The sequence below is a fragment of the Ambystoma mexicanum genome, chromosome 9 (assembly GCF_040938575.1).
Source record: "Ambystoma mexicanum isolate Mex_15411 chromosome 9, UKY_AmexF1_1, whole genome shotgun sequence".
In the NCBI taxonomy this organism is placed as follows: Eukaryota; Metazoa; Chordata; class Amphibia; order Caudata; family Ambystomatidae; genus Ambystoma; species Ambystoma mexicanum.
The window spans coordinates 330,328,374-330,352,928 of NC_090931.1; the positions used below are offsets into that span (position 1 = coordinate 330,328,374).

A 24,555-nucleotide genomic window follows, 5' to 3' on the forward strand; every position below is an offset into this window, starting at 1 on the left:
TGATGGCACAAGGCCTTGTAAATATGTATCTGCCAACTCCCTTTGTTGTCCAGGATTGGAACCTTAATCTGGTACTGACTTTTCAGATCGTGGCTCCTTGTGAGCCTATGCATTCCTGTCCCTTAAGGCTTCTCTCTTTGAAAACAGCCTTTTGGGGGCTATTACAGCCGGTAGGCGGGTGAGTAAATTGCAGGCCTTATGCTGTAAACCACCCTTCTTGTGTTTTTTTCCAGGAGAAAGTCTCACTCAGGTTAAGGCCTGGTTTCCTCCCCAAGGTTGTCTCAGAATTCCACCTGTCGCAATCCATCGACCTCCCGGTCTTCCACCCTCCTCCACACCCTTCTAAGCAGGAGGAGCGGTTACATCGCCTAGAACCAAAAAGGGCGGTGAGTTATTATATTGCAAGGACAGCTGATTTCAGGAGAGCTGACCCGCTCTTCATAACCTTTTCCTCAGCCCGTAAGGGTGTGCCCATAACTAAGCAAACTTTATCCCGCTGCATAGTTTTCTGTATAGCAGAATGCTAGCATTCCGCTGGAAAGGAATTACCGGCAGGCATCAGGGCCCATTCGACAAGGGAGTCTCAGCGTCAACAGCATTACAGAGGGGAGTCCCTGTCCGGGATATTTGTCGTGCTGCAACATGGTCATCTCTTCATACCTTTACTAGGCACTATAGCCTGGATGTGGCTCGTACAACTGATGCGCGTTTTGGCATGGCAGGGCTGCAAACTTTCTTATTATAACTTTCTGTCCGCCTCCTTCATCTACTGCTTTAGGAGTCTATCAGATGAGGAATCTGCACGAGAAAGGCAATCCATTGAAGGAGAAATTACTTTTCGTAATGTTCTTTCTATAGAATCTTCTCCCGTAGTTTCCTCATCGCCCCTCCCATCCAGCCCCGCTCAGAAAGTCGGTGGTTGGTGTGCATCTTCTCTTTCACGTTGACTTGGTGATGGTCCTAAGTGTCAGTTTTCTGTCTTTTTGGCCACATGTTTAATAAAATGAACATTTCTGACGCTACTTGATAGTGTCTGTTGCAATTCTTCCTCCTTCTGGGGTCTATAGTTATTTCGTTTTAAGGGCTCATTAGCCGTTTGTTCTCTCTGTTATCCTATGCAGCGTGGTGTGCTCGGGGGAAAAAGAGGGGAACTGTGGTATGGGGCATAGTGACAAGGTATTTATATGACTCCTGATGTCACGTCCGTAGTCGACAACCAGATGCCGAGCAAGACGGATCGGCGGTCGGCGGCCGGGTCGAGGTCTACTATGCCCCCTGTCGAAAATGTTCTGAAGCAGCAGAGCTGGAGGGAATATCATATCTATCAGATGAGGAATTTGCAGGAGAAAAATCCATAGAAAGAACATTACGGTAAGTAATTTCTCCTTCTTGCTATTGAACTCATGTGCATAAACCAGGAGAAGCTCTTAGTTTCTTGGTTCCTATTAATGTGAAGCGAGAGCCAGAAGGCTTGTGTGTTCCTGGGAGGCTGGTGTGTGGTGAGGAGCAGAGTCCAGACTGGGGTTTAAGGTAAGAAAAATGTATTATTTATGCATTCTTGTGTGAATTAATGACTCTATTGGGTGCTTGTATATCTGAGTGTGAGTATGGTACTTGGGTGCGGAAGTGAATTCTGTGCGAATTAGCGAGTGCATGTTGTCTGAATGTGTGTGCTGTGCGCTTGTTTGTTGGTGCCGGGCTGCTGATTTCTGGGTGGACGGCTTGGTGAGGGGGTATCGATGCAATGTCAACATGGTATTTTGTAATGGGCATCTGATAAAGCAATCATAAGGGTTATTACACATGGCTATACTGGCATTTGGTGCAGCTGACTAGCTATATCTATGGCATGGCATTTTTTACTGGTCATCTATGATAAAGCATGCATGATAAGTGTTATTACATGGCTAGACTGGCATTTGGTGCAGTCACTCTAGCTATTTCTTACTGTGACACAGCATTCTTCGCTGGGCATCTATGATAAAGGAAGCATGATGTGTTATTACGTGACTATGCTGGCATTTGTGTGCACCCAGTATAGCTATTTTTGGCATGGCATTTTTTACTGTCTAACTGTGATAAAGCAACCATGGTGTGTTATTATGTTACTAGATGGGCATTTTGGCGCAGCCAGTTTGGTCATGTTTTCATATTGTGGCATGGTGTTTTTAATGGCAAAGCCAATAGGAGCTGTTCTTACATGGGGATACTGTCATATATTGACAGAACCAGCATGAACATGTTTTCTTATTGTACCATTACTGGCATATGGCAGAAAGCAAACACGAGAATGTGCATATATGGAAATAATAGCATATATATGTGCGGCAAGCATGGAAATCTATGGGCAATGCTCTGTATTGTCTTATCACAAGAGATAGATGCTAATGTATTTATTTATAATTGATTCATAAGGCTCCACTTGTAAAACACTGTCACTTTGCGGTGCTTCATGTAAGGGGAGGAGACAGTTACTCTTGCCACCTTGTAACATTGCAGTCAGGGAGTTGCTTGGGAACAGGTTAAGGCTTAAGTACAAGAGAGAACACTAAAGAACTAAGACACTGAGGCACTGTGAGATGAGGCATAGCAGCATAAGTGCAAAGGCAAAGAACACAGACTTAGGTGTTGTGAGTCCAAGTAAAATGACACAATTCACACACTTTTACCGCTGGAGTAACAGAAGCTATTTTATTTGTCATAACATTTGATTACAAGGGTTGGACAAACTCCTAAAGGCAGTAAAACGAAATGGGATATGTTTCAGCCAAAATAGTGTATGAGGAATCTCAACACAATTGTGAATTATTTCCTTCCGGTTTCAAACACCTAGTCCCCAATATAACTATGTCCTTGTCTCCCATGAGGCACCCTAGTCTACAATAAATATTTCCATAGGATATGATATGATACAATAGTTTATTTGTGTAGCACCTATACAATGTATTTCAAAGCGCTTCAAGGCAAGGGAGGGAACAAGAGAACATGCAAACAGTGAACATTCTTACATGGCCTTGTACAATAGGAATGTGAAATTAACTATCGTACTCAGGCTGGCAACATTTCAGATAGTGCAAGAGCTAAGACACAGAAAGAAAGGGAGTTGGTGGGTGGAAAGGGAATGGGAACAGACAGGCAACTAATGTACTAGGCCTGATGACATTTCTGATAGAGCCGGAAGATTACAAGAGGAGAGGAGAGGAGAGGGTGAAGGGGAGGAGAAGGAAGGAGAGGGACAAAACAAGCGACCATCGTACTATGCCTGGCGACATTTCAGATAGTGCTGGAGAGGGAACAAAGGAACGAGAGGGAGGGGGAGGACCATATGTTATGGTCAAAGAAAGTTAAAATCCGAAACTTCATGAGTTCTGAGGTCCATGGTTACCCATATTCTAACAACACAAAGTTCCAAATATTGGGCCAAAGCAAAGCCTGAAATCTACTCTTCAAAAATCTGTCCCCGTCTATAAACAACTAAAGCCAGAGGTAGCCTTCTTGGAACCCCTTTAGATCTTACTCATTCTGACTCCTTCGCTCTTCGACCTCTCTACATTCATGGGTGCCTTCGCACTTCACCTTCACGAGTTTGGGCTCTCACCCCCCTCTTTCTTTCTCTCTCTAGCTCTCTCCCTCTCTCCCTCTCTTTCTCTCTCGCTCTCTCTTTCTCTCTCTCTCTCTCTCTCTCTCTCTCTCACTCTTTCTTTCTCTCTCTCACTCGTCAGGCTTTCCTCAGCCTTGTCACTGTTGCTTCTGGTCTTCCACTAGCCATCTTAATTCTTGGTAGGTCACTCCTGGGTCTGAGCGCCTGGACCTTGTCTTCACAGCAGTTTCCCAGTAAGTTGGACTTTAGTTTTGCAACTCGTCCCTTCTGGACCTTGGCTTCTCAAAAGATTTCATGATGGTATTCTTCTGAACCTTGCTGCACAATATTTTCCCAATGGGTCCCCCCTGGACCTTGCCTTTACAACTGGTTTCACAGTAGATCCATATTGGGCCTTGACTTCACAACAGTTTTCACAGCAGGTCCCTCCCGTGATTTTACGACTGGTCCCTCCTAGACCTTTCCTTCACAGAGGTTTCACACCGCTTTGTAGTATGTATTTCTCTGTCCTCATTAGAGTTCATCTCATTTAGCAGATATTTTTTAACCCTCCTGCGTCTGGTTCTTCCCTTACACTTCAGAGTTGCTGGTGAAAGGCCCTACACTTCAATGTTTTTAATTCCCTGTAGATAGAGGATCAGTGTAGCAACACTCCCAGGATACATTTCTTGTCTAGCGATACAAGGTGTGGAGGGCTTGCACCCTGGGCCCTTAGTCTCTTTACCATCCTCCACAGTTATTTTTCCATCCGTTCGATGTAGTCTGAAAAAAGAAGACTTAACTCTATCCACACCACTGGGTATCTTCAGAGTAGAAATAGCATTGCAAGGTCAATTTAACAAAGTGGACCAGCAGTGGTTAAATATAAACGTTAAATAAAGGTGGCGGCAAAGGGGACCCCTGCAGCACACCTCAAGGAGCGAGAGGAGGGACCTTGAAGAACTGTAACGTTAGAGGTGGACAGAAGAGATCAAAAAGAACCAGGGTTGACTTGAGTCCCTGTTGAGTAGAAATAATGGGATCCATTCCATGGCAGTATCTATGATACCAAAAGAGGAACCAAGATGTTTAAGTAGGGATGGAATGGTTGACAATGTTGAAATCAGAAGACAGGTGTACATGGAGCAAGATAACATAGCAGTTATTGTGCAAGCACTGCAGGAGTTCATCCCTCATGAAACAAACCATTTGCTTCACTGAAGGTTAGGAGTTGAAACACGGCCATCTTCTGCCAATCAAAGGAGTGACAGCACTGAGGTAGGCAGTTAGGCGCAATGACAGGCTCATCCAAAGTATTTTTGAGGTTGGAACAAGCTGTTCAATAGAGGAGCCAAAGAGATGACCATGGTAGTGATGTGGCTTTAATGGTGGAACAGGACAAAAGAAAATCGGCTCAGATGAAGCCTTCATTTGATGTACTCTTGTAAGAATATGAGAAGGGTAAACTGGCTGGAATGAGAAATAAGAAGAAACAGGAGCAGCATTAGCATCAGAAGAGGTGAGAGCGATGGGCAAGCATGTCTGTTGATGCTTGCCTGGATTTCTATAAGCTTATCCACAAAGAAGGACAGGTTGTCAGAAATATATTGTGGGGCATTGAGTGCCAGGGAGCAAGCAAAAGGGACACTCTTTTCTTTGTAGATCCTAAACAACTGTGTACATGTGTCTGTTGCCAAGTCGATCTGTTTTTGCAGACAGTTCCTTTGCTTGTGCTTCATGGATGTATTACCTCTCATGTGGCAAAGGTATGCAAGTTTGTCATCATTAGACTTGGATTTGCAGCAATACAGAGCACACTCATTCTTTTCTCCCTTCGCTTCATGCTAGCAAGATCAGAGTCAGAACTGGTGTTGCATTCCAGGGAAGATGTTTGCTTCTTCCTCATGATGGGAGCAAAGATATCCAGCATATTAGAGAATCCATTGTGGAGGCAGGCATGCAGTGTGTCAGGGGAGCACGCCATAGGATCCCAGATGATGCTAGGAGGCACGAAGGTGGCCACAATGGCCCTAGTGCAGACTCTTTCCATTGATATGAGCAGGAGGAACTCCACAGCCGTGGGCTTGCCAGGCGAGTGTTCAACAAATGATCAGTCCAGGGTAGAGCTTTGTGGACAATGATAGAGAGCATCATGTGAGAAGACAAGAAGGCATCTAAGGTGTAGCTGCCCACATGAGTGGAATGGAAGAGTCAGACTGCCTCGGAGGGTGAAAGGAAGGAGAGGTGGGGAGTGCAGGTAGAGGAAAACCAGTGAGAGGGGGGCATAGAGGGCCAAAATGGCAAAGGTTGAGCACATCATGACAGACCTGGATGAGAGGCACATGTGACAGGCAGAGAACACTGGCAGTTGGTTTTCAAGCGCCTGTCTGGTGTTAACAAAAGGTAGTTAGATCTACAAAACACTAACCAAAATCAAGAACTAATTAGAGGGCTAATTATTGTTATATAAAATCAAGCATACAAAATAATGAATGGTTCTGCAAAAACCCTAATACTGATAACCAATCTTCCATCAAAATTGTAATTTCGACCAGCACCTCTCTTGACAATTGTGGCTTTCAGTGATGTTTCATATCCATGTCAGAATGGACACTGTTAAACACACTGACTGTTCTGTGTGTAGGGCATTTCAACATGGTCTTCCGCCATCTTTGAGAAGTGTGGAGAATCATTTTCAATTCCGTCAGTTCCTTAAAAGGCTTCTTTTTTAGCCTTTGGCTGTTTGCTTGGTTGAGTTTTTCCTCATGCCAGGGTGCCTCGGGCCGAACAAGCGCATTATAAACCTCTTAACATAACATCTATGGAGCTTGGTTACAGCTCTATATGACTGCCAATCTGTAACTGTCTAGAACGCTACATGTGCCAGTAGACTGTAGCTAATTTTAAACACTTTAGAAATAACTTGCTGTTGAATGCACATTTCTAACTGATTGCTTCCTCTGAGAGATTCCTCCTCTTAGACATACATTCTGCAGTAACAACTGTCATCAGAAACCTTTTACAGAAGGGGGAGTATTGTAACTCTGCGTCGAGTCACCTCAATGGTTCAACTTCATGGCTCGAGCAGTGATGCCATTATCACTATATACAGAACACACCATGCCATGTGACACCAGTTCCCTTTTTCTGTGCATTGACTGTGCTTCTCCCTCAGAGAATGTTTGCTGTGCAACATGTCTGGAAAACTGAAGACTTCAGGTTTCAAGAGCTGCAGAAACTGCACTTCCAAAATAACAGTCACGACCCACATAAGATCTGTCCCTAGTGTTTAAGATTGGGACATACTGGAGTGTGGTTTCTGTCAGGCTATGAATTCGAAGGCCATTCATGAATGGGTAGCAAAACGGGCTTGTGGTCGCCACCCATCTACATCTCCCTAGGAAATGTCCTCAATGAGAATATGTTGGGTGATGTGTGAGGCTTGCCGATCCTGCAGAGCCAACTCACAAAAAGCTCTCACATCTGAGAGCGAATATAGGCAGAAGCCTAAGAAACATCAAAAAAGGTCCCTTTCCAGGAGCGATTCCCACCATTCCTCATCTTCCAAGTCCGATAAAAATAAGCTACCCTGTTCTAGGAGGGATGCTAGAGATGGAGACTCATCTGATTCTTCAGAACACCAGGTCATATTTTCCACTAATTCATCTTCTTGAAAGCAATGGGAGCTGAAGATCCACATCAATCATTGCCATCATGTTCATGGAGGTCTCGGTGCGTCGTAAGATTGTCCCACTCTCACCTCAGATCAACTTCAATTGCTATGCTTCTGCTCCAAATAGCAAATTCATTCAAACAATGCAAAATATTTTTGACAAAGAAGAGGACGTTGGTGTTGAGTAATTGGCAATTCTAGTGCTCGGCACCTGCAGTAGAGCAGGAGTTAGCAAAAAATATAAGTCCATCTCACCAGATCAAATCTTTCTGTGCAAGCAGGCCTCAATCTCCCATGAGTAGAAGCTTTGCCAGGAGGTCCTTATAGAGATCTTCAACCTTTGTAGAATTCCTCAAGTCACTGCCAGTGTCAGCAGGAATTGCAATCTGTCCTGCTCTAGGGAATTTCCCTTGAGAGTGGTATTGGGGAACGCGCTTTAGTGGAGTGGAACTTTGACTTCCTCTACGCATTCCCACTGAATTTATGTGATCCCTTAGGTTCTCAGGAGGTTACGGAGATTTCAAACCACAATTATATGATTACCCCAGTTTGAACCTGGAAGAAGTGGTACTTAGATCTCTTTGTCATGACCCTATGCCCTCCTCTAATTCTCGCAATTAGAGTGGACCTCCTCTCACTGTTGGGGGCTAGTCCCCCACCCGAGACTTAGCTATGCTATCCTCCATGCAGAGCTTCTGCAACACTGAAGTATAGGGATTGCAACCTATCTGAGGGGGAGGAAGATCTTGTCATGATGCAGAGAGAACAATCTGGACCCTTTGTCCTGCTGCACAGCTTCCAAGTGTAGCCCAACAAGGCCTTTAAATTGGTACAGTTAAAAGTTATGTGGCTGCTATGTGGGTCTTTTAGGAGGGTGCCAGAACAGGACTCCTACTGTACAAGTCTGATTGTTAGGCAGTTATTTATCGCCCTTATACTTTTCCCTCAGCTGCTGAGCATGGAGAACATCATTTGCTCTATATGTACTGCTGATGACATCACTTTTGTATCTATGGAATTGGACCATCTAGGCAAGTTGACTCCGCACTACTCTATGCCCTAAGTTGTGAAACGTTTCCTACGACTGCAAAATGTATGGCTAAGATGTGGAAACTGTTAGCGGAGAATCCATCAAAATGAAAATGACATGCGCTAACTCATTTGTTCTTTAGGCATTTTTTGAGGTTTGAAGATCAAAGATGCTTGGCAGGTCCAGGCAACTGCTGAAGGTGAATGATGTTGACAAACCATATTGTTTGGTGTGCCCATAGATGCAGCTGAACACTATAAAAGAAGATTTGCTTACAAAATATCTTCATTTCAGTAGATCTTTTTTGTGGTCCAGTCTGTAGTGGGCAGCACCTATTCATTTTTCTCCAATTTCTTTTCACAGACCATATGCAGACACATGCAGCGATTCATCTCAGACACGTAAGTTTATATTGAAACATTTTGTAAACGCCTGCAAGTCTGGCATGTTTGTTTAAGTGTATCTGCTGAGTAGGTGTATGGATGTGTGGTGTTGTGGTGTAGTTTTGTCTGTTGGTGTTGGGGTTTTTCAATGTATAATTTGTATCAGTGGGTGCATGTATGGTTAGAGTGGTGTTTGCATAGGCTTATTAGTATTGTAGTGTAGCAATGGCACCAGATACCCAGGAAATGCCATCCCATGTTCAGCAGTTATGTTTGTATTCTAGTCATTGGGCACTCGCACCATGTTTCTAATCAATAGTGTACTTCCGCAGATTTCTCATCTTAGATATATTCCTGCAGTTTCAGCTGGATCACAGAAACCTTTTCACCAGCATTGGGTGCGGTGTGACAATGTCAGGGTCCACTTCTCGACGTTGGACCTTGTTACATACACATCAGGAAATTACATTGCCAATTTCTCAGACTGAAGCTGATTGGGACTTTCGCTTGTAACAAGGTTAGTACCCCTGACCTTGTCAAGAGGAATGGGAGCCTCTCTCTGAGCCTAGGGTGGGAGGCTAGCAGGGAGGAATCAAGAGACAGTCCTACCCCAGAGAGATAGGGTTGCTCAGGGGAGTTGCTAGGTCTGGAAAAGACCCGGGGCTAAGCTGATGTCGGAACTGTTGGGACTGGGGGCTAGCTAGTCTTTTGCCTGTAGCTCCTGAGATTAAATCCGGGGCTACAAGCAAAAGATCAGGGGATATAGCCCCCTTAGCCCCCCCCTAGCAACGCCCCTGGCCCCTCAGGGCCACTGCATGCCTCAGGACCCAAGTGTCGGCCAGATTTTTCCTTTTCTTTCAAGAATTGCTGCAGATACAGAAGATCACTCGCAAGAGAGGAAATCATCAGTGCCCCATACTAAACCATTTGTAAACCCTGCTGGAGAGGGAGATTCAGCAGATAGAGAACCAAAGGCCCTGTAGACTGACTAAGAGTCCTACACGTGCGGCATACATACACCACCGGAGGGAAGCAAACAGAACAATGAGCTTGAATCGTATGAGGCTTCAGCCGATGCTGTGCAACACACCCAGCCGCAGCCCACCCAGTAATGGGGCTAGTGCGGCTCTACTAGACTACCTGGGACAAAAGACAAAATCCCACAAAAAAGAGACTGCACTTCTTAGCAGTGGCCAGGCCAGACCCCCCTAACACAAATTTTAACATTGTACACGAACCGCCATTGTTGTTCCGTGGCCCATCGTAGAGAAAGGGGCATGGCTTAATGCACTATATGAAAGCTTTGTTGTAAAAAACACCTTCCGGGTGGGGAAACTGGGGCAGATTGGCCTCAAACAATAGGCCAATCAGAGGACAGGGAGGGGTTAGGAGACCTCAGGAAGGCGGAAGTTGTGGGTTGTTCAGTTGAGGTCAGAGTAGGAGGAGGTGCAACCATGTGGTAAGCGGTGGTCACAATCCTACCAAAAACCAGAAGGGAGGCAGATTTGTGTTCTTCTTACTGCCCGATTAACTTAGATGATAAAATCTTAGCCAAATTACTACCGACAAGGTTAGCTCAGTTGATGCATAAATGTGTAAAATCTGACGAGTCAGGATTTATAATGGGGCGGTCGCCCTCCTATGGCCTACAAAGGATGTTTGGTTTATTGTCTGTGGTTTGGCAAGAGGAGGATGTCGTGGCAGCACTACTGTATGACGAAAAAATGTTCGATTCGGTTGAATGGCCTTTTCTTTTTATGATACTGCGTAGGATGGGGATGGGGGAGCAGTTTTTTCCATGCGTGTTGCGCGCCTTAGGGTGAATGGTCACCTCATGTTGGTTGTCCCACTGCAGAGGGGCACGAGGCAGGGATGTCCTCTCTTTCCTCTGTTATTCGCACTAGCAATTGAGCCAGTTGCTGAACTCATTTGAGAGGGACATGTATGTAGCGGGATACAGGTATATAGTCACAAAGTACTGATTTCCATCTATGCGGATGACATGGTGATATGTTAAAAATCCACGAGTTAACTTGTGGCCGATCATGGAGGCAGTGGTGAGGTTTGGTGACTTCTCCAGTTTGAGTATTAATGTGACAAAGTCGGTGCTCTTCCCACTCACCGATCACTCTGGGCAGTTTAACAATGGCTTTGGGCTTCAGTGGCATATGGTTTATACTCGATATTTAGGTATAGACATAGCACAGTCCCAGGAGGTGCTGTACCAACACAACTACATTAAGGTACTGAGCGTACTCGGTTGGTAGTGGATAGATGGATGGGGTTGCCTCTCAATTTGTACGGGAGGATTTCATTGGTGAAAATGGCCTTGCTACCTCGGTTTCTCTATGTATTTTTGAATGTACCCTTAGCACTGCCCAAGTCATATTTTCGAGAGGTGCAGTTGATGGTATCGCAGTTCATTTGGGTGAGCAAGCAAGCATGTATGTCATGGCAGAAGTTCACTGCACCATTGGATAGGGGGGCCTAGCACTGCCGGATTTTGAAATGTATTATGATGCAGCACAGGCAGGATTCCTAATATACTGGTTTGGGGAGGAAGCTGATAGAAGGCATTTGGAGGTTGAGTAGGCCCTTGGAGCGCCATTACTGGCGCGAGCAGTGATATGGATGGCCCCCACTAGGGCATCTAAGGTTGACAATATGGTGGAGTTGGCCTGCAGGTCATGGGTTCGTATTGAAAAGAAGGGGAAGGGGGATGCTCTATATTCTAGATTTCTCCCGATCATACATATGCCGGAGATGCCAATGTCTAGTGAGTTGGGGTTCACACGTTGTATGGAGCGACTTGGTATCTCCTGCTTTCGGGACCTCTTCCGTCAGGGGCAGTTCCTAACGGTGGAGGGGTTGTGAACTAGAGGAGTTGTTACACCCATAGATTTCTTTGTGTACTTTAGGTTGAGAGATTCTCTTAGGGGCTTGTTCCCCACCTTTCCACCTGAACCGTTGGTGGCCCCTATTTTAGATGGAATGATAGGAGGGGTGGATTTCAGCAGGGTAGGGTCTAATCTTTACAGTAAGCTGCAGGAGGCTAGGGGGATTGGGCTGCATCGTCACGTCAGAAATGGGAGGCCTCGCTGGGGGGGGGGGTGGCGGATGAGGGAATATTGTTGTACGCAAACAAGGAATATAGTTATTAACAGCAGATTCAAGCTAGTCTATTTGAAATTCCTGCATCAATTCTATTACACCCCAGAGTTGCTACATAAATCTTTTCCTGACATTGAGGATTAATGTGTTCGTTGTACGATGGCACCGGCAGATTTTATACATGTAGCCTAAATATTGTCCACCGGTAATGCAATACTTGGAGGGAGTGTTTGAAATACTTGGTGATATTGTAGGGGAGAGGGTGGAACCTGGTCCAGTGGTGGCCCTACTTGGGTAATACCCAAGAGATTGCTGGCCGAGTGAAGAAGCTGGCTGACCTATTGCTGCTGCTTGCCAAAGGGAGGGAAACAATGGTATGGGGAAGACCAAAACACCCCACTATTGAACAGTGGAAAGAGGACATTCTCTATTGTTATGAAATGGAAGTGTGCTAGGCCCAAAGATATTTGGGGACCATACAAACAGTGGGCCTCATTACAAGTGTGGCGGTCCAGAAACAAGGGTGCTGGTAAGCTTACCGGCACCCTTGTTTCCGGGCTGCCACACTATGAGTTTGCCTGCCAAAGTTGTGGCACCAGACAGTTCTGACCCTGCCGGGCGCAACAGCCCCGGTAGGCAGACTCATCACAGAAGCATCGGCACTGTTAGTAACAGTGCCGATGCTTCTGTGAACCCATTCCCATGGAGTCTTGTAGGACTCCATGGGATTGGGGACTAACATTTTCCGGCACCCAGATTCCCGGTCCGCCAGGACTTGTAATGTCCCGGTGGCACTGGGAAGCTAGGTGCCCGTAAAATGTTACGAGTCTGGCGGCAACCCGTCAGTAGCACCAGAAGGGTTACCACCGGACTCGTAATAAGGCCCAGTATCTGATTCTGCAGGCACGAGAGACTGTGGCGGACATTGGAGAGGAAGTGTCATGAAGGGTGGGTGACAGCAATGCAGAGAGGATCTGAATATGGATTTATTGCGAGCGGGTGGGAAGGCGCTGGGTGGGAGGGGGAACGTACCATTGGGACTGATGGAGTACTGGAAAATATGCAATAATGGTAACATCATTTAATGTGTATGTATCAGTTGGACATAAGCTTGTGCTGGACTGGAGGCAGGAGAGGGGTTGATTCTCTGAGCCACTGTTTGTTTCTGTACTGTTGTAGTTGAAAACAATAAAAAAGGTCCAAAAAAAATAAGAGTAGGAGAAGGTGGAAGACTAAGAGACCAGCAGGAAGAGAGATGGTGGAGCGTGGAGGCGTTTTTTGGAGCAGGTGAGGCATTGGTTAGTGAGTGCAAGTGATACTGTGTTGCGAATAGCTAAAAATGACTGGACTGCAGGATAATCGGCAAACCTCCACCTGGATACTAAACTGTAGTTTTACAAGAGTTCTGCTGTATAAAGATAGACTTTATTAAATAATTTAAACAAAACTAATGATGCTTAAAGGTTCTTATTGCTTAATACTTTGGATCTTATTATTTAAATAAAATACATATATAAAATATCTACTTAGGCACATATAAAGTTCTGTAATAAAATTTGAAATACATTGGGTCCTTTTCCACTTTTTCCTCTTCTCAAGTAGGACATAAAAGAGTTGTGGTAGCAGCCATACAGCCAACCTGTGCCTAAATGAGCCAGGTGCACATATCAAGGCCAACTTTGAAACACCATTTTTACATACGATCTACAAAAATGTTGTCCGAGTTTTCCATTAGGCTGTTTGCAATCGTTTTTAACCATGAAGTGCTAATCCAGTATAAACACAACATACATTGGCTATTTTCCTAACTAGAATCTTGCGGAAAAATGAACTTTTCAAACCAGAAACCTTTGGTTAACAAGACTGAATAGACACATTAATAAGAAGAACCTACAAAGCTCATACACCATACTAAGATCCATTCAACAGATAATCATCAACCCGACAATCAACCTAACAGATTGTTTCTGCAAGGAAGCAGAATATATGGAGCACCAACCAAATTGTGACCTAAACAGAGAAGAAGCCCAACAGAACAACTACAAGACAAAGCAAGGATTTAAAAACAATTCTAACCGCGTCAAAAAGATCCACTGCAACCTCATCAATGCCAGATCAATGTCCAGACATGCCTCAGAGATTTTCGACCTCCTATGCGAAGGTGGTAACGACATCCTATTCATAACCGAAACATGGCTAGATGACAACTACAAAAACGCATTGCACAACTGCATCCATGGCAACTTCAAGTGTTCACAAATAAACAGGAAAAACAAAAGAGGAGGCGGACTGGCGATAACATACAAGGAACACCTCAAAATTAAAATGGATGAACCAATAAACATCAAAAACTTAGAATCTATGATTATTCACCTAACAGCAAATTCCAAAACAAACCTTAAATTCATCATGGAATACAGACCACCAACATACGATGCAACCTTCACCGGCGTATTCGCTGAAGCCATCACTAACCTAGCCATTGAGCAGGAACACCTAGTAATCCTTGTAGACTTTAACATCTGTTTTGATAAAGAAACCGCTAACTCACAGAAATCACTAGCCAAACAACTGAAGACAATGAAACTACATCACCTCGTCAAAGGAGCAACCCACACTGCGGGACATACGCTAGATGCAATCTTCGCCAACAAAAATCTAATCACCACGATGCCACCACTACAGATCCTCTCGAGCGACCGCTTCGTCATTCCATTCGTGATCACACTCCCTGCGACTGCCAACTATCATGAAAAGAAACTAGAGACCCATCAGAGCTAGCAACCTGGCAGGACAACTAGAAATCAACAAACCACCGACAGCGATCTTGGTCGAAGCTGACATCGAAATAAAAACAGAACTACTTCATTAATGGATTGCTGGAATGATTGACGGGATCTCAAAGGAAAAGCCTTTCACCCAATCATGCAAAAGAGCGACAGCAAAATGGTTTACCCTGATACTCTGCGCCATGAAAAGGAAAAACAGGGAACTTGAATTAGAATAGAGAAAAAAAACTATCAGGTGAAGAAATTACAACTCCAGAAACACTTCCACTCATACAAGAAGGAAATCCATAAAGCCAAAAAGAAATACTATGACAGCAGAATCACCAAAGCCACCAACACCTAAAAGGAATTGTTTAAAATCATAAACGAAATAAGAAACCCTCCTGGCTGCAACAACGCTCCGATAATCTTCACTGAAGCTATGCAATGGCCTTGCAGACCACTCAAAGACAAAATCACCACCATCTAACAAATCATACAAATCAGACCAATCGACTACAACATGCGACCCACCCAGCCATCTGAGGATCACCAGAACAAACTCCAAAGCTTCCCCCAATTATCAGTGGAGACATTCGTCAAACTGGTAAGCAACAGCAACAAAGCAGGCTCCCCCATGGATCCATGCCCCCCAGACATACACAAATCAAGCCTCACACAAGGAACTTCCATGGAATACTACATAAACCTTTTCAAACAATCACTTTCAACAGGGAAAGTACTGCAATCATTCAAAGCAGCATACATCAAGCCGCACCGCAAGGACACAGACGGAAACGTGGAAGACCTCTCCAATTACAGACCCATATCCAACATCCCCTACCCAGCTAAACTACTCCAGACAGAAGTCTACAGAATAACACAAGAACATGGATTAACAGAAAATCAAGGCCTTCTGTTCCACAATCAACTCCTTTTTGTACCGACCCCTCAACTACAACATGACGTGTTATACATGTGCCATGATGCAAAGACTGCTGATCATCATGGAATATGAGTCACCTTGGAAAAAATAAAAAGACATTTTTGGTGGCCCAGCCTCACCAAGGACGTCCAGGATTATGTATCCACGTGTTACATTTGCCAGCAAAGCAAGACACCTAGAAGACTACCATTGGGGAAGCTAGTACAGCCCGTCTTAACCACAAGACCATGGGAACATATAAGCACTGACTTCATTGTTGAACTACTTCCCTCTGACAACCAATCCACTATCATGGTAAACATAGATTCGCTAACCAAATTGGCACACTTAATAGCACTGCCACAGGTACCGTCAGCCATATAAATGGCCAAGATTTTTCTACAAACGATATTTCGTTTACATGGATTACCTTCTACCATTTTGTCAGATAGAGGGCCACAATATACCTCAACTTTTTGGAAGCATCTCTGCAAACCATTTGGCATATAAATGGCACTAACTTCAGGATACCACCCACTGTCAAGTGGACAAACAGAGAGACTTAATCAGTCCCTAGAACAATACTTATCTTGTTTAATTTCAGCTTCACACGTCAACTGGACCAACTTGCTTCCTTATGCTAAATTCGCCTACAATAGTGCAATCCACACAGCTATTGGTGTCAGTTCTTTTTTCTGTACATATGGTTTTCACCCGACAATAGTACCCACAACTAAACCTCCTGTAACCAAAGTACCTTTGGTGGATGAACATATTGACCACATCCAGTCAGGACAGAGCAGCTTTCAAAACTCTGGAAGAAACTAGGGCCTCTTGCAAAAGACAAGCAGACATAAAACGTCGGAATGCTCTATCATTTGATATTGGTGACAGCGTTTGGCTCTCTTCCGGCTATTTGCCAAGGCATTTAAACCCTTGAAAATAAGCTGCATGCTTTTTTGGGCCTTTTAAAGTCATCCAAATCATCAGACAGGCAGCTTACAAACTTTGTTTACCTAAAACCTGGTCCAGGATATACCCTGTATTCCATGTATCCCAGCTAAAGGAGAACATTTCAGATTGTTTCCTCAGGTGAGATAAAGGACTCCGGCACCCGTCGATAATACCACAGGACACAAGTATGAAGTCGAGGCTACTTGTGATTCCTGGTACTACAAAGGAAAACTGCAGTATCTTTTGAACTGGAAGGGTTATGATCCCTCAGAAAGTACCTGGGAAACTGCCACTGCAGTTCATGCTCCCTTACTCCTCAGGAAATTCCACAGAAGACATCCATGGAAACCCGGGCTTTTGCCCCCACAGAGGGGGCATACTGTTAGGAATCGACCTCGCTCTTGGTCATTTTGGCAGCAGTGGAGGAAACAACATTGCTATGGAAGATATCCCTCTACAACATGGCAACACATTTATTCCATCTTCCAAAGGAGACGGTACGCTCTAGTGGTTTGCAAGATGGAGGACCTTGCAACACGTCCTGTCCCAGCGTCACTTTCCAGATAAGAATCTGTTCTCCGGTAAGCACCTTGCATCGCTTCGCTCTTGCAAGCACTGACGCTCCCGTTTCTAGGGCTTCCTTTCCTCATTTCTCTGTATTCCTCTCTTCGCTTCATGCAGCGCTCCTTGCTTCTTTTCCTTATGCTCTGCTATTCAATTGTATCCTATCTAACCTAAGACTTTCTGGTATCCTCAGCCTTCTCCGCTCCACCTTCAAACTGATTCACCTCAGTGCCTTCCAGAAAACGCTCCTCCAGAACAAAGGTTTTATCCTACAGGGTTTTTTACCTGGGCTTTGCCATAGGGGTACATGCCATCCTGTTGCCTATTTGTAGTTTTTATAAAACACTGCTTGCCCATAGGCCTCAAAGTGCACACAAAAAAAACAAGACAGACATGACATACTGTAAGAAAAGAGGAAGCTGAGGAGGATAGTTGAAGCTGAGCAGGTCTGTATGGATAAGTAATAGGGGGGTCTAGTTTGGGTCAAGATTGAACAAGTAAGTTTTGAGACTTTTCTTGAACTCCTGAATAGAATTGGACTGCCTGATGCCATAAGGGAGTTTATTCCACTTTGAAGGAGCCTGAACGTTGAATGTGGAACCACCAAAGGATTTAAGGTTATACCTAGGTTGAATAAGTTTAAGGGGATTATAAGAGCACAGACAACGACCAGGTGAAAGGATATTAAGGCGATTGTTCAGATATGGCGGGGCTTCGCCATGACAGCATTTATAAATCAGAGACAGTAACTTATGTTTGACACATTGTTTAATAGGAAGCCAATGTAGTCTTTGGCTTGCATTTGTGACATGATCTCTCCGGGTGAGACCATGGACAGCTCTGACTGCCCCATTTTGAGCTACTTGCAGGGCTCGAAGATTCGCTTTTGATGTGCCTACTAACAGACTGTTGCAGTAATCGAGGTTGGAATTAATCAGTGCCGTAGCTACAAGAGATCTATTTTTTGGAGAAATGAATGGGCGAATGTGGTTCAATAATTTGGTCACTTACCCACAGGCCCCCCGAACCGAGGCAACAAGGGGTTTCATAGAGCGCTCTGCGTCAAACACCGCGCCCAACGTTTTCACCTTTTTGGCCACTTTAATTGGATTTCCTGCTATCAGAAAACTATTATAGTCTGGGGACATAGTTTTGAGTCTTTGTCCGGATGCCAGGATCAGAAGTTCAATTTTTTCAGGATTGAGAGCAAGGGAGTTTGTACTGATCCAGTCCTGGATGAAGTTGTAGATACGATTGATAGTATTAGAATCAGTTCTATGACAGCCCGTTAACTCTACGATGACCTGAGTGTCTGCATAATTAGCACACTGCACACTCAGGTCATCCAGGAGGGCAAGGAGAGGCATGACATAGATATTAAAAAGAAGTGGAGAGATACAGGAGCCCTGTGGTACCCTGCAGGTGGTAAGCATGGGTTTAGAACTAGTGTTTTATATGGCAATGCTCGCACGCCTGAGTCCCAAGAATGATAAGATCCAGGCTGGTGGATACTCTTAAAGGCATAGTTCTGTTGTCAACATCGCAGAACAGAACCTTGGACACAGAACCACTCGGCCAACAGGTCAGTTTTTACAAACTCGAACAATTCTGCCGTTCTTCAGCACCTAGGGTCTTCACCAAGTTGAGAGTGGTAGCGGATCACATCAGAAGGGAAATTATAGATACCTTCCACACCTGGATGATTGGCTCATCCATAGCTCTCTCCTCGGACCTGTTTCTGAAAATCTTTTCTACACATATAGCTTATTGCACAGTCTGGACTTCTGCCTGAACTTAAAGAGTTCCATGCTTCGCCGTCCCTTCAATTCATCAGAGCAGTCTTGGACAACCGACTGGGCAGGGATTTCCCTCCTGAGGACCTGGTAGCGAACATCCTCCAGATGGTTCATGTCTTTCAGTCCAAGGAGCTGGCTCCAGCCTTCTCCTTCCGGCGCCTTCGGAGTCTCTTGGCCTCCTGCATTCTGGTGGTTAGAGAGGACTGGTAATGCTTGATGTGAAGTGGATGAATTGGTGACCGTGGTCTCTTTTCCATAGCAACATGTCAAACTTTTTTGCGGGTCCTGGACAATGTGTCTCGAGATCTTGTATGGTGGTAGACAACTTACTAGGAGAGAGGTTGCTCCAATAACACTGGTCCCAACTGATGGTTGTATGTCATTTTTTCAATTTTTGTAGGTCGCCTAACCAAAAGACCAATTTTTATCAGCCAATTTTAGGTCGCCACAAGAATAAAGAAAAGGACATGTCCTCAAACTCCCACCCTTTCTTGCCACATTTGATAAAAAATTAACGGGGGTTTTACCCTGCAAGCTTCCCTCCCTCAGCCCCCACCGCCTCCCTCTCCTTCCAAGACTCCCCCCAACATTACACACACAAAAATACACTCAAACACGTACACCCAACACACACAAACACACACGAACATATGTACTTACTCGTTCTCTCTCTTGGCTGCTTCCGGGTCCTGGCGTGCCTGTCAGCCCCTGCGCGCACCCATTTGCGTTGCATGGGCTGACAAGTTCGATTTAGAAATACCGCTCTGTGTGGTCACAGAGCGGTCTTTTGAAATCGTTTTTTTTTTCTTATTGCCTTTATTTAAAAAAGTCATTTGACCTAATACCCAACTTACAGTTGCTATGGACAGTTCCCTGAAGGCGTGGTGCACTTACCTGTTAGACCTTACTGTGAGCAGACTCGGGTATCTGACAGAAAACCAGAAGCATATCCATCTGCTAGAGCTACAGGCAATCATACTTGGCCAGGTTACCTTCCTTTTCCTCTGTGTGATGAAAAGCTGTGCTGTTCCTGACGGACAACACAGTGTCCATGCACTACCTCTACAAGTGGGTTGGTGTGGGGTCATTGCCTTTGTGCAGAGAAGCGATGAGATTATGGTTCTGGGCTCTGGAGAACAATATGTCTCTGATAGCGGCCCATCTTGCCCGGGACAGAGAATGTCATAGCGGATGCTTTCAGCAGCAAGACCTCAGACTCCCACAAGAAAAAGCCAAGTCAGGAAGTTCTGGGGGAGTTCCTCTTCTCCAAGGGGTCTCCCCAAGCAGACATCTTCACTTCCACTGTAAACAGGAATTGTGAGTTGTTCTACACCAGAGGGTTTTTCTCAACAGGGAGGTTTGGGGGGATGTACTGACGATCGAGTGGGACTTTGATCTCCTCTATGCTTTCCCTCCGATCCCTGTCATTCCACTAGTTTCCAGAAGGCTGTGGTTGTTAAGATCCATGTTGATGCTGATCGCTCAGGACTGGGCCTAGAGGACGTGGTACCCAATGACACCTCCCAACAAGGGTTTAATTGCTCTTCCACTTGGGGGAGGAGAGGCAGTCCTTCATCCAAGCCTCATTAGCCTGAGCCTTCACGGCTGGATGCTGAGAGGCTAAGCTATAAAGAGTGGTTTTTATTGGGCGACATCCTGGATGTACTCCTTTCTGCTCAGTGACTGGCCAACACAACTATTTCTGCCTGCATGTAGTGGCCATTCTCAGCTTGGTGTTGAGAGAGAGGTCTGGACCCTTTCATATATCATACATCTACTGTTCTGCTCTCTTTAGCCCAAGTGCTCCTGCAGAGTGGCACTGGGAAGGGGTACCATCCGATGTAGGTTTTTAGATGACCCCTGAGCAGGGCTCTTTCTTCATAATCCCCACTGTTATGCACTTTTTGCAGGGTGTGTGCTACCAGTGTCCTCCATGTCATTTTGCACTTCTTGAGTGGGACTTGAATTTAGTGTTGAATTTGCTTATGGGAGCACTTTCTTAGGGCTAATCACCATTAAGGTGATTTTCCTGGAGGACATTACTTCCACAAGATGGGTGAGTGAGCTCCAGGCAATGTCTGTTAAGACTCTCTATTTAGTATTTCCCAGCAGAAGGTGACTTTGAGAGTGAGACTGTCCTTCCAGCCCAGGTTTGAGTCATCTCCCTCAGAAGATCCATCTTCCTATGTTTTTACCTCAAGCTCACCCTTCTTTGACGGAGGAACAATTTAATCAGCTGCACCGGGTGCTGGTATGCAGCTATTAAATCTCTCAGACAAGGGATATCAGGAAAGATGACGTACTTGTGGGTGCCCATGTGTTAGGGAGTTTTACTAAAGTCCACCTGTGGTAGGACTGTAGAAGATTCACTCTTAGATGTACAGGGCTCTAACTCTTACGTTTGGCCTGAACTATCCAAAAAGTTTGGTAGCTATGGTCGAGCAGCCAGGCTTAGTCTAGGAAGAGGAAGGGCTGTAGGTTTGTACAAAGACCCCAGAGCACACTTATAGTCAAGAATACACTTGCAGACTGTCGTTTTATAAAAATATGGTTATTTATTATTAAAACTAAGGCAACTAACACATTACTATGATTTCAGTTAAGTAAATTCTTCACATATATACAATAAGACATTGGTTGAGCATTACTCACACCTTTTCTGATGAAGAACAACAATGTCACCGGCGGGTCCCCAAGATGAGTCGACAGCAGCTCTTGTTTGGATTCCTGGCCTGGAGGCTGAAGAAATAACTTTTGGCAGGAGCAGGCAGTCAGCTTCTTCGGATGGGGCGCCCAGCAGAAGATCTTCACGATACTGGCGTATTGGGACTCGGCACAGGCTTCGGAGCAGCGACTGTTGTCTCGCGGCAGACTTCCTTCTGTTTCTCGATCCCTGACTTTGAAGAGGAGATGTCTCAGAGCGGGAAAGAGTGACTGTAGGCCCAGAAGGATGCCCACAAAGTTCCAGACAAACTGCGCTTCTAGAGACGATGCACAGCTAAATGGTCCCGGTCCCAGGATATTGGGAGATTGCACTCCAGGCGTTCTCAGCTCTTTGTGGGATGACTCAAAATGCAGTTTGGCTGGAGACTGGTTAGGCCCACCAGTCCAAAGGAGGAAGTCATCCGTCCGGGATCTTCCCTGTCGAGCAGAAGGGGAAGTTGGAGCAGCAGCTGTTACTCGGCAGTCACTGGAGGTTGCTGCAGATGTCCTTCTTCTTCTGATTCTTCTTTCCATTGGTCGACTCTGCCTACCTGCTCCAGGACCATTGCCTTTTATACCGGAAAACTTCACCAATCACCATTCAGGCCTTCATGTAAATCTGGGGGCTGGCTTGTCCAAAAGGACAGCCAGCCTCCCATTTCGAACGGGATCCAGGTAGACACAATGCAGGACCAGTGGAGTTTTGGTCACCTCCCCCACTTCCTGTCCTTTCAGGCATGCAGCGAGCCTTTGCGGTCCTTTGCAAGTAAGCTCCCCGAAGGCAAAAGACTTAGCAGAACCTTCCCCCACCCAAGTAGGTAAAAGAAGGCTCAAGAACGGACAAGTCATCAAGAGTTGGTGAAAAAAATACTGCCACCATTTTAGGTCAGTGGTGACCCATGTGTCCCTTACCGCAGCTGCAATAGCGGTCTACGTGTAAAAGTCACCAAATGTTGGTAGAAATCATCCACTGGCACCAGCCACTCAGACTTGTCCCTGCAACTAGAAAGTTGCAGGAGAAGTGGAAAAAGGGATACATTGTGTCCCCTCAGCACTCCACATAAGGTGGGGTGTGCTGATTCCACAATATGAAAGTCAGGCAGGATAAAAAGTATCCCCCTGTCCTTGGGAATGTTTGCTATCTCAAGGAAAAATAAAAAGTGCAGCTCATGGAGATCCCAGCAATACTGCACAGAAAGTGCTGTGTGCTGCAATAATAAATTGCAGTTGCCTTAAAATTTGGAGGAAAGCAGGACTCCAAAAAGTACAACCAAAAGCGTTGAAAAATGTTACCAAAGGTGAGTAAAAGACCGAGTGAGTGTTGGAAAAGGTTCCTACTCACTCAGGAGATCTGGTAAAAATCCAAGGGTCCAGCAAAATGTGCTGGGGGACTCACAAGTGGGGAGAATTACACCCAAAAAGGAAATTCTACCTAACCATGCTGGAATTGTTTTGACTAAATGGGCCCTCTGCATCTTGGAAAGGTATGATCTGACTATAAAGGCTAGGCCTGCGGGTCTCGGGGCTCTTTCAACCAGAGTCCTGGCTACCACCTCTCACCTGCAGAAGAGGTCCCTACCTTGGACATATGCCAAGCAGCTATGTGGGTATTGTTGCACACGTTTGTCAAACATTACTGCCTGGATTCCCTGCCAGGGCAGGAAGCTCGCTGCTTTAGACAAGCGTTCCGCCAGATTTTTCTGGTGTTGTTGGTGTCTTCTCACTCTCCTCCCTCCTCCAGATTATCTTCTGTTATGTGAGTCTATCAATGGTGAGGAATCTGAGGTAGGAAGACATTCACTAGCAGAACAAATTACTTAACTTTCACTAATGTTCTTTCTGATTAATGTTCCTCCCACAGACTCCTCATCATCCCCCCCCCCAAACTAGCCCTTGTGGGAGATATCTTTTATACCTCATATAATCTTATCTGGTCTGCAGTCCCTCAGCAGCTGACTGCTAGGGAAAGTTGCAGAACTGAGGTCATCGGTGTGGTGGCTCCATATATACTGGTCCTGACATAATGCCCTGCATGGGTTGTGTAACAGCGTCGAGCAGAGCCACAATGTACATCAAGGTGGCGAAACTATTTGCGAAAAGTCAGGGGGGGTGTTAGAGATAGACTAATAGAGATGTGTAATTTGTGATAGGAACATACATCAGAAAATACTTTACAGAGAAGTATACAATTTGTTCATTATATATATTCCTCAGGCCTTACCAATATTTGATGGAAATCATTAATTAATTAGAAATCCAGTTTAACAAATCAACATCATAGTAACATGAAACCAGAGAATAAATATCACAAGGTCTATAAAATAAGCAAGCAAACAATTTGGTTTTGGAGCCAGGTGCCAAACACACCTCTAGTAGCCCAACCAAATCCCTTTAGCGTTAGCATACCACAAGGTTATGCCATTACGTTGGTGTCTTGCATAGTGCTTGTGTCTTGTGGGCTGAAGGTCTTTGCTTCTAATGGATTGAGGGGAGCTAATTAGCTCCTACTTGTAGTGTAGACAAGCCTGGTTAGCTTGATACCAACAGCTACCAGTAGCTACTTTTGTCTCCCCAGGCCAACCGATGCCAAACAAACACACCTATGTGAATTTAACTCTGTACATTTGCTACGCTCTATAAGCAAACATTAGTACACACCTATACAACATTTAAAGCATATGGTGTTATAAATAAGGGACACAATTATATGTTTCCATTTTATATGGAAGTTCTATTTGCGGAAAGCTATGTGCTAGCTCCCCGTTCTCTAGTGGTAGCTCCTGGTCACTAGTTAATGCTGGATACCCAAGAGTGGCTTTTAGCTACTGATTAGCCAATGTTATTTCCAAGCCCTGACGTCCCTCGATGCTCTTATAATAGGCCTGGATGGGATGTTAGTACAAATAGCTTGGGCTGCACCCCATTACCCAATTTCCTTATTTTCACATGCTTCAGCATGCTTATCTGAACTTTGCACCTCAGAAAATGTCTGACTTATTTGTTCTAGTGTCCTTCCACTGATTCCTCATCTTTGATATATTCTTCCTGTTGCAACAGAACTTGGAAAC

General features: G+C 45.0%; 1 protein-coding gene across 6 annotated transcripts in view; it reads left to right on the forward strand.

The window, feature by feature from the left end:
- Positions 1 to 24,555, forward strand: part of GTF2IRD1 (GTF2I repeat domain containing 1) — a 1,038,761-nt gene that overhangs the window by 954,608 nt on the left and 59,598 nt on the right. For all 6 annotated transcript variants that reach the window (XR_011274579.1, XM_069614744.1, XM_069614746.1 and 3 more), the window contains one exon: positions 8,647 to 8,684. Coding sequence is in view for 5 of the 6 variants with exons in the window: in XM_069614744.1 (XP_069470845.1) it covers positions 8,647 to 8,684 (38 nt within the window). In the remaining variant the exon portion in view is untranslated. The remainder of the gene's footprint in view (positions 1 to 8,646; positions 8,685 to 24,555) is intronic.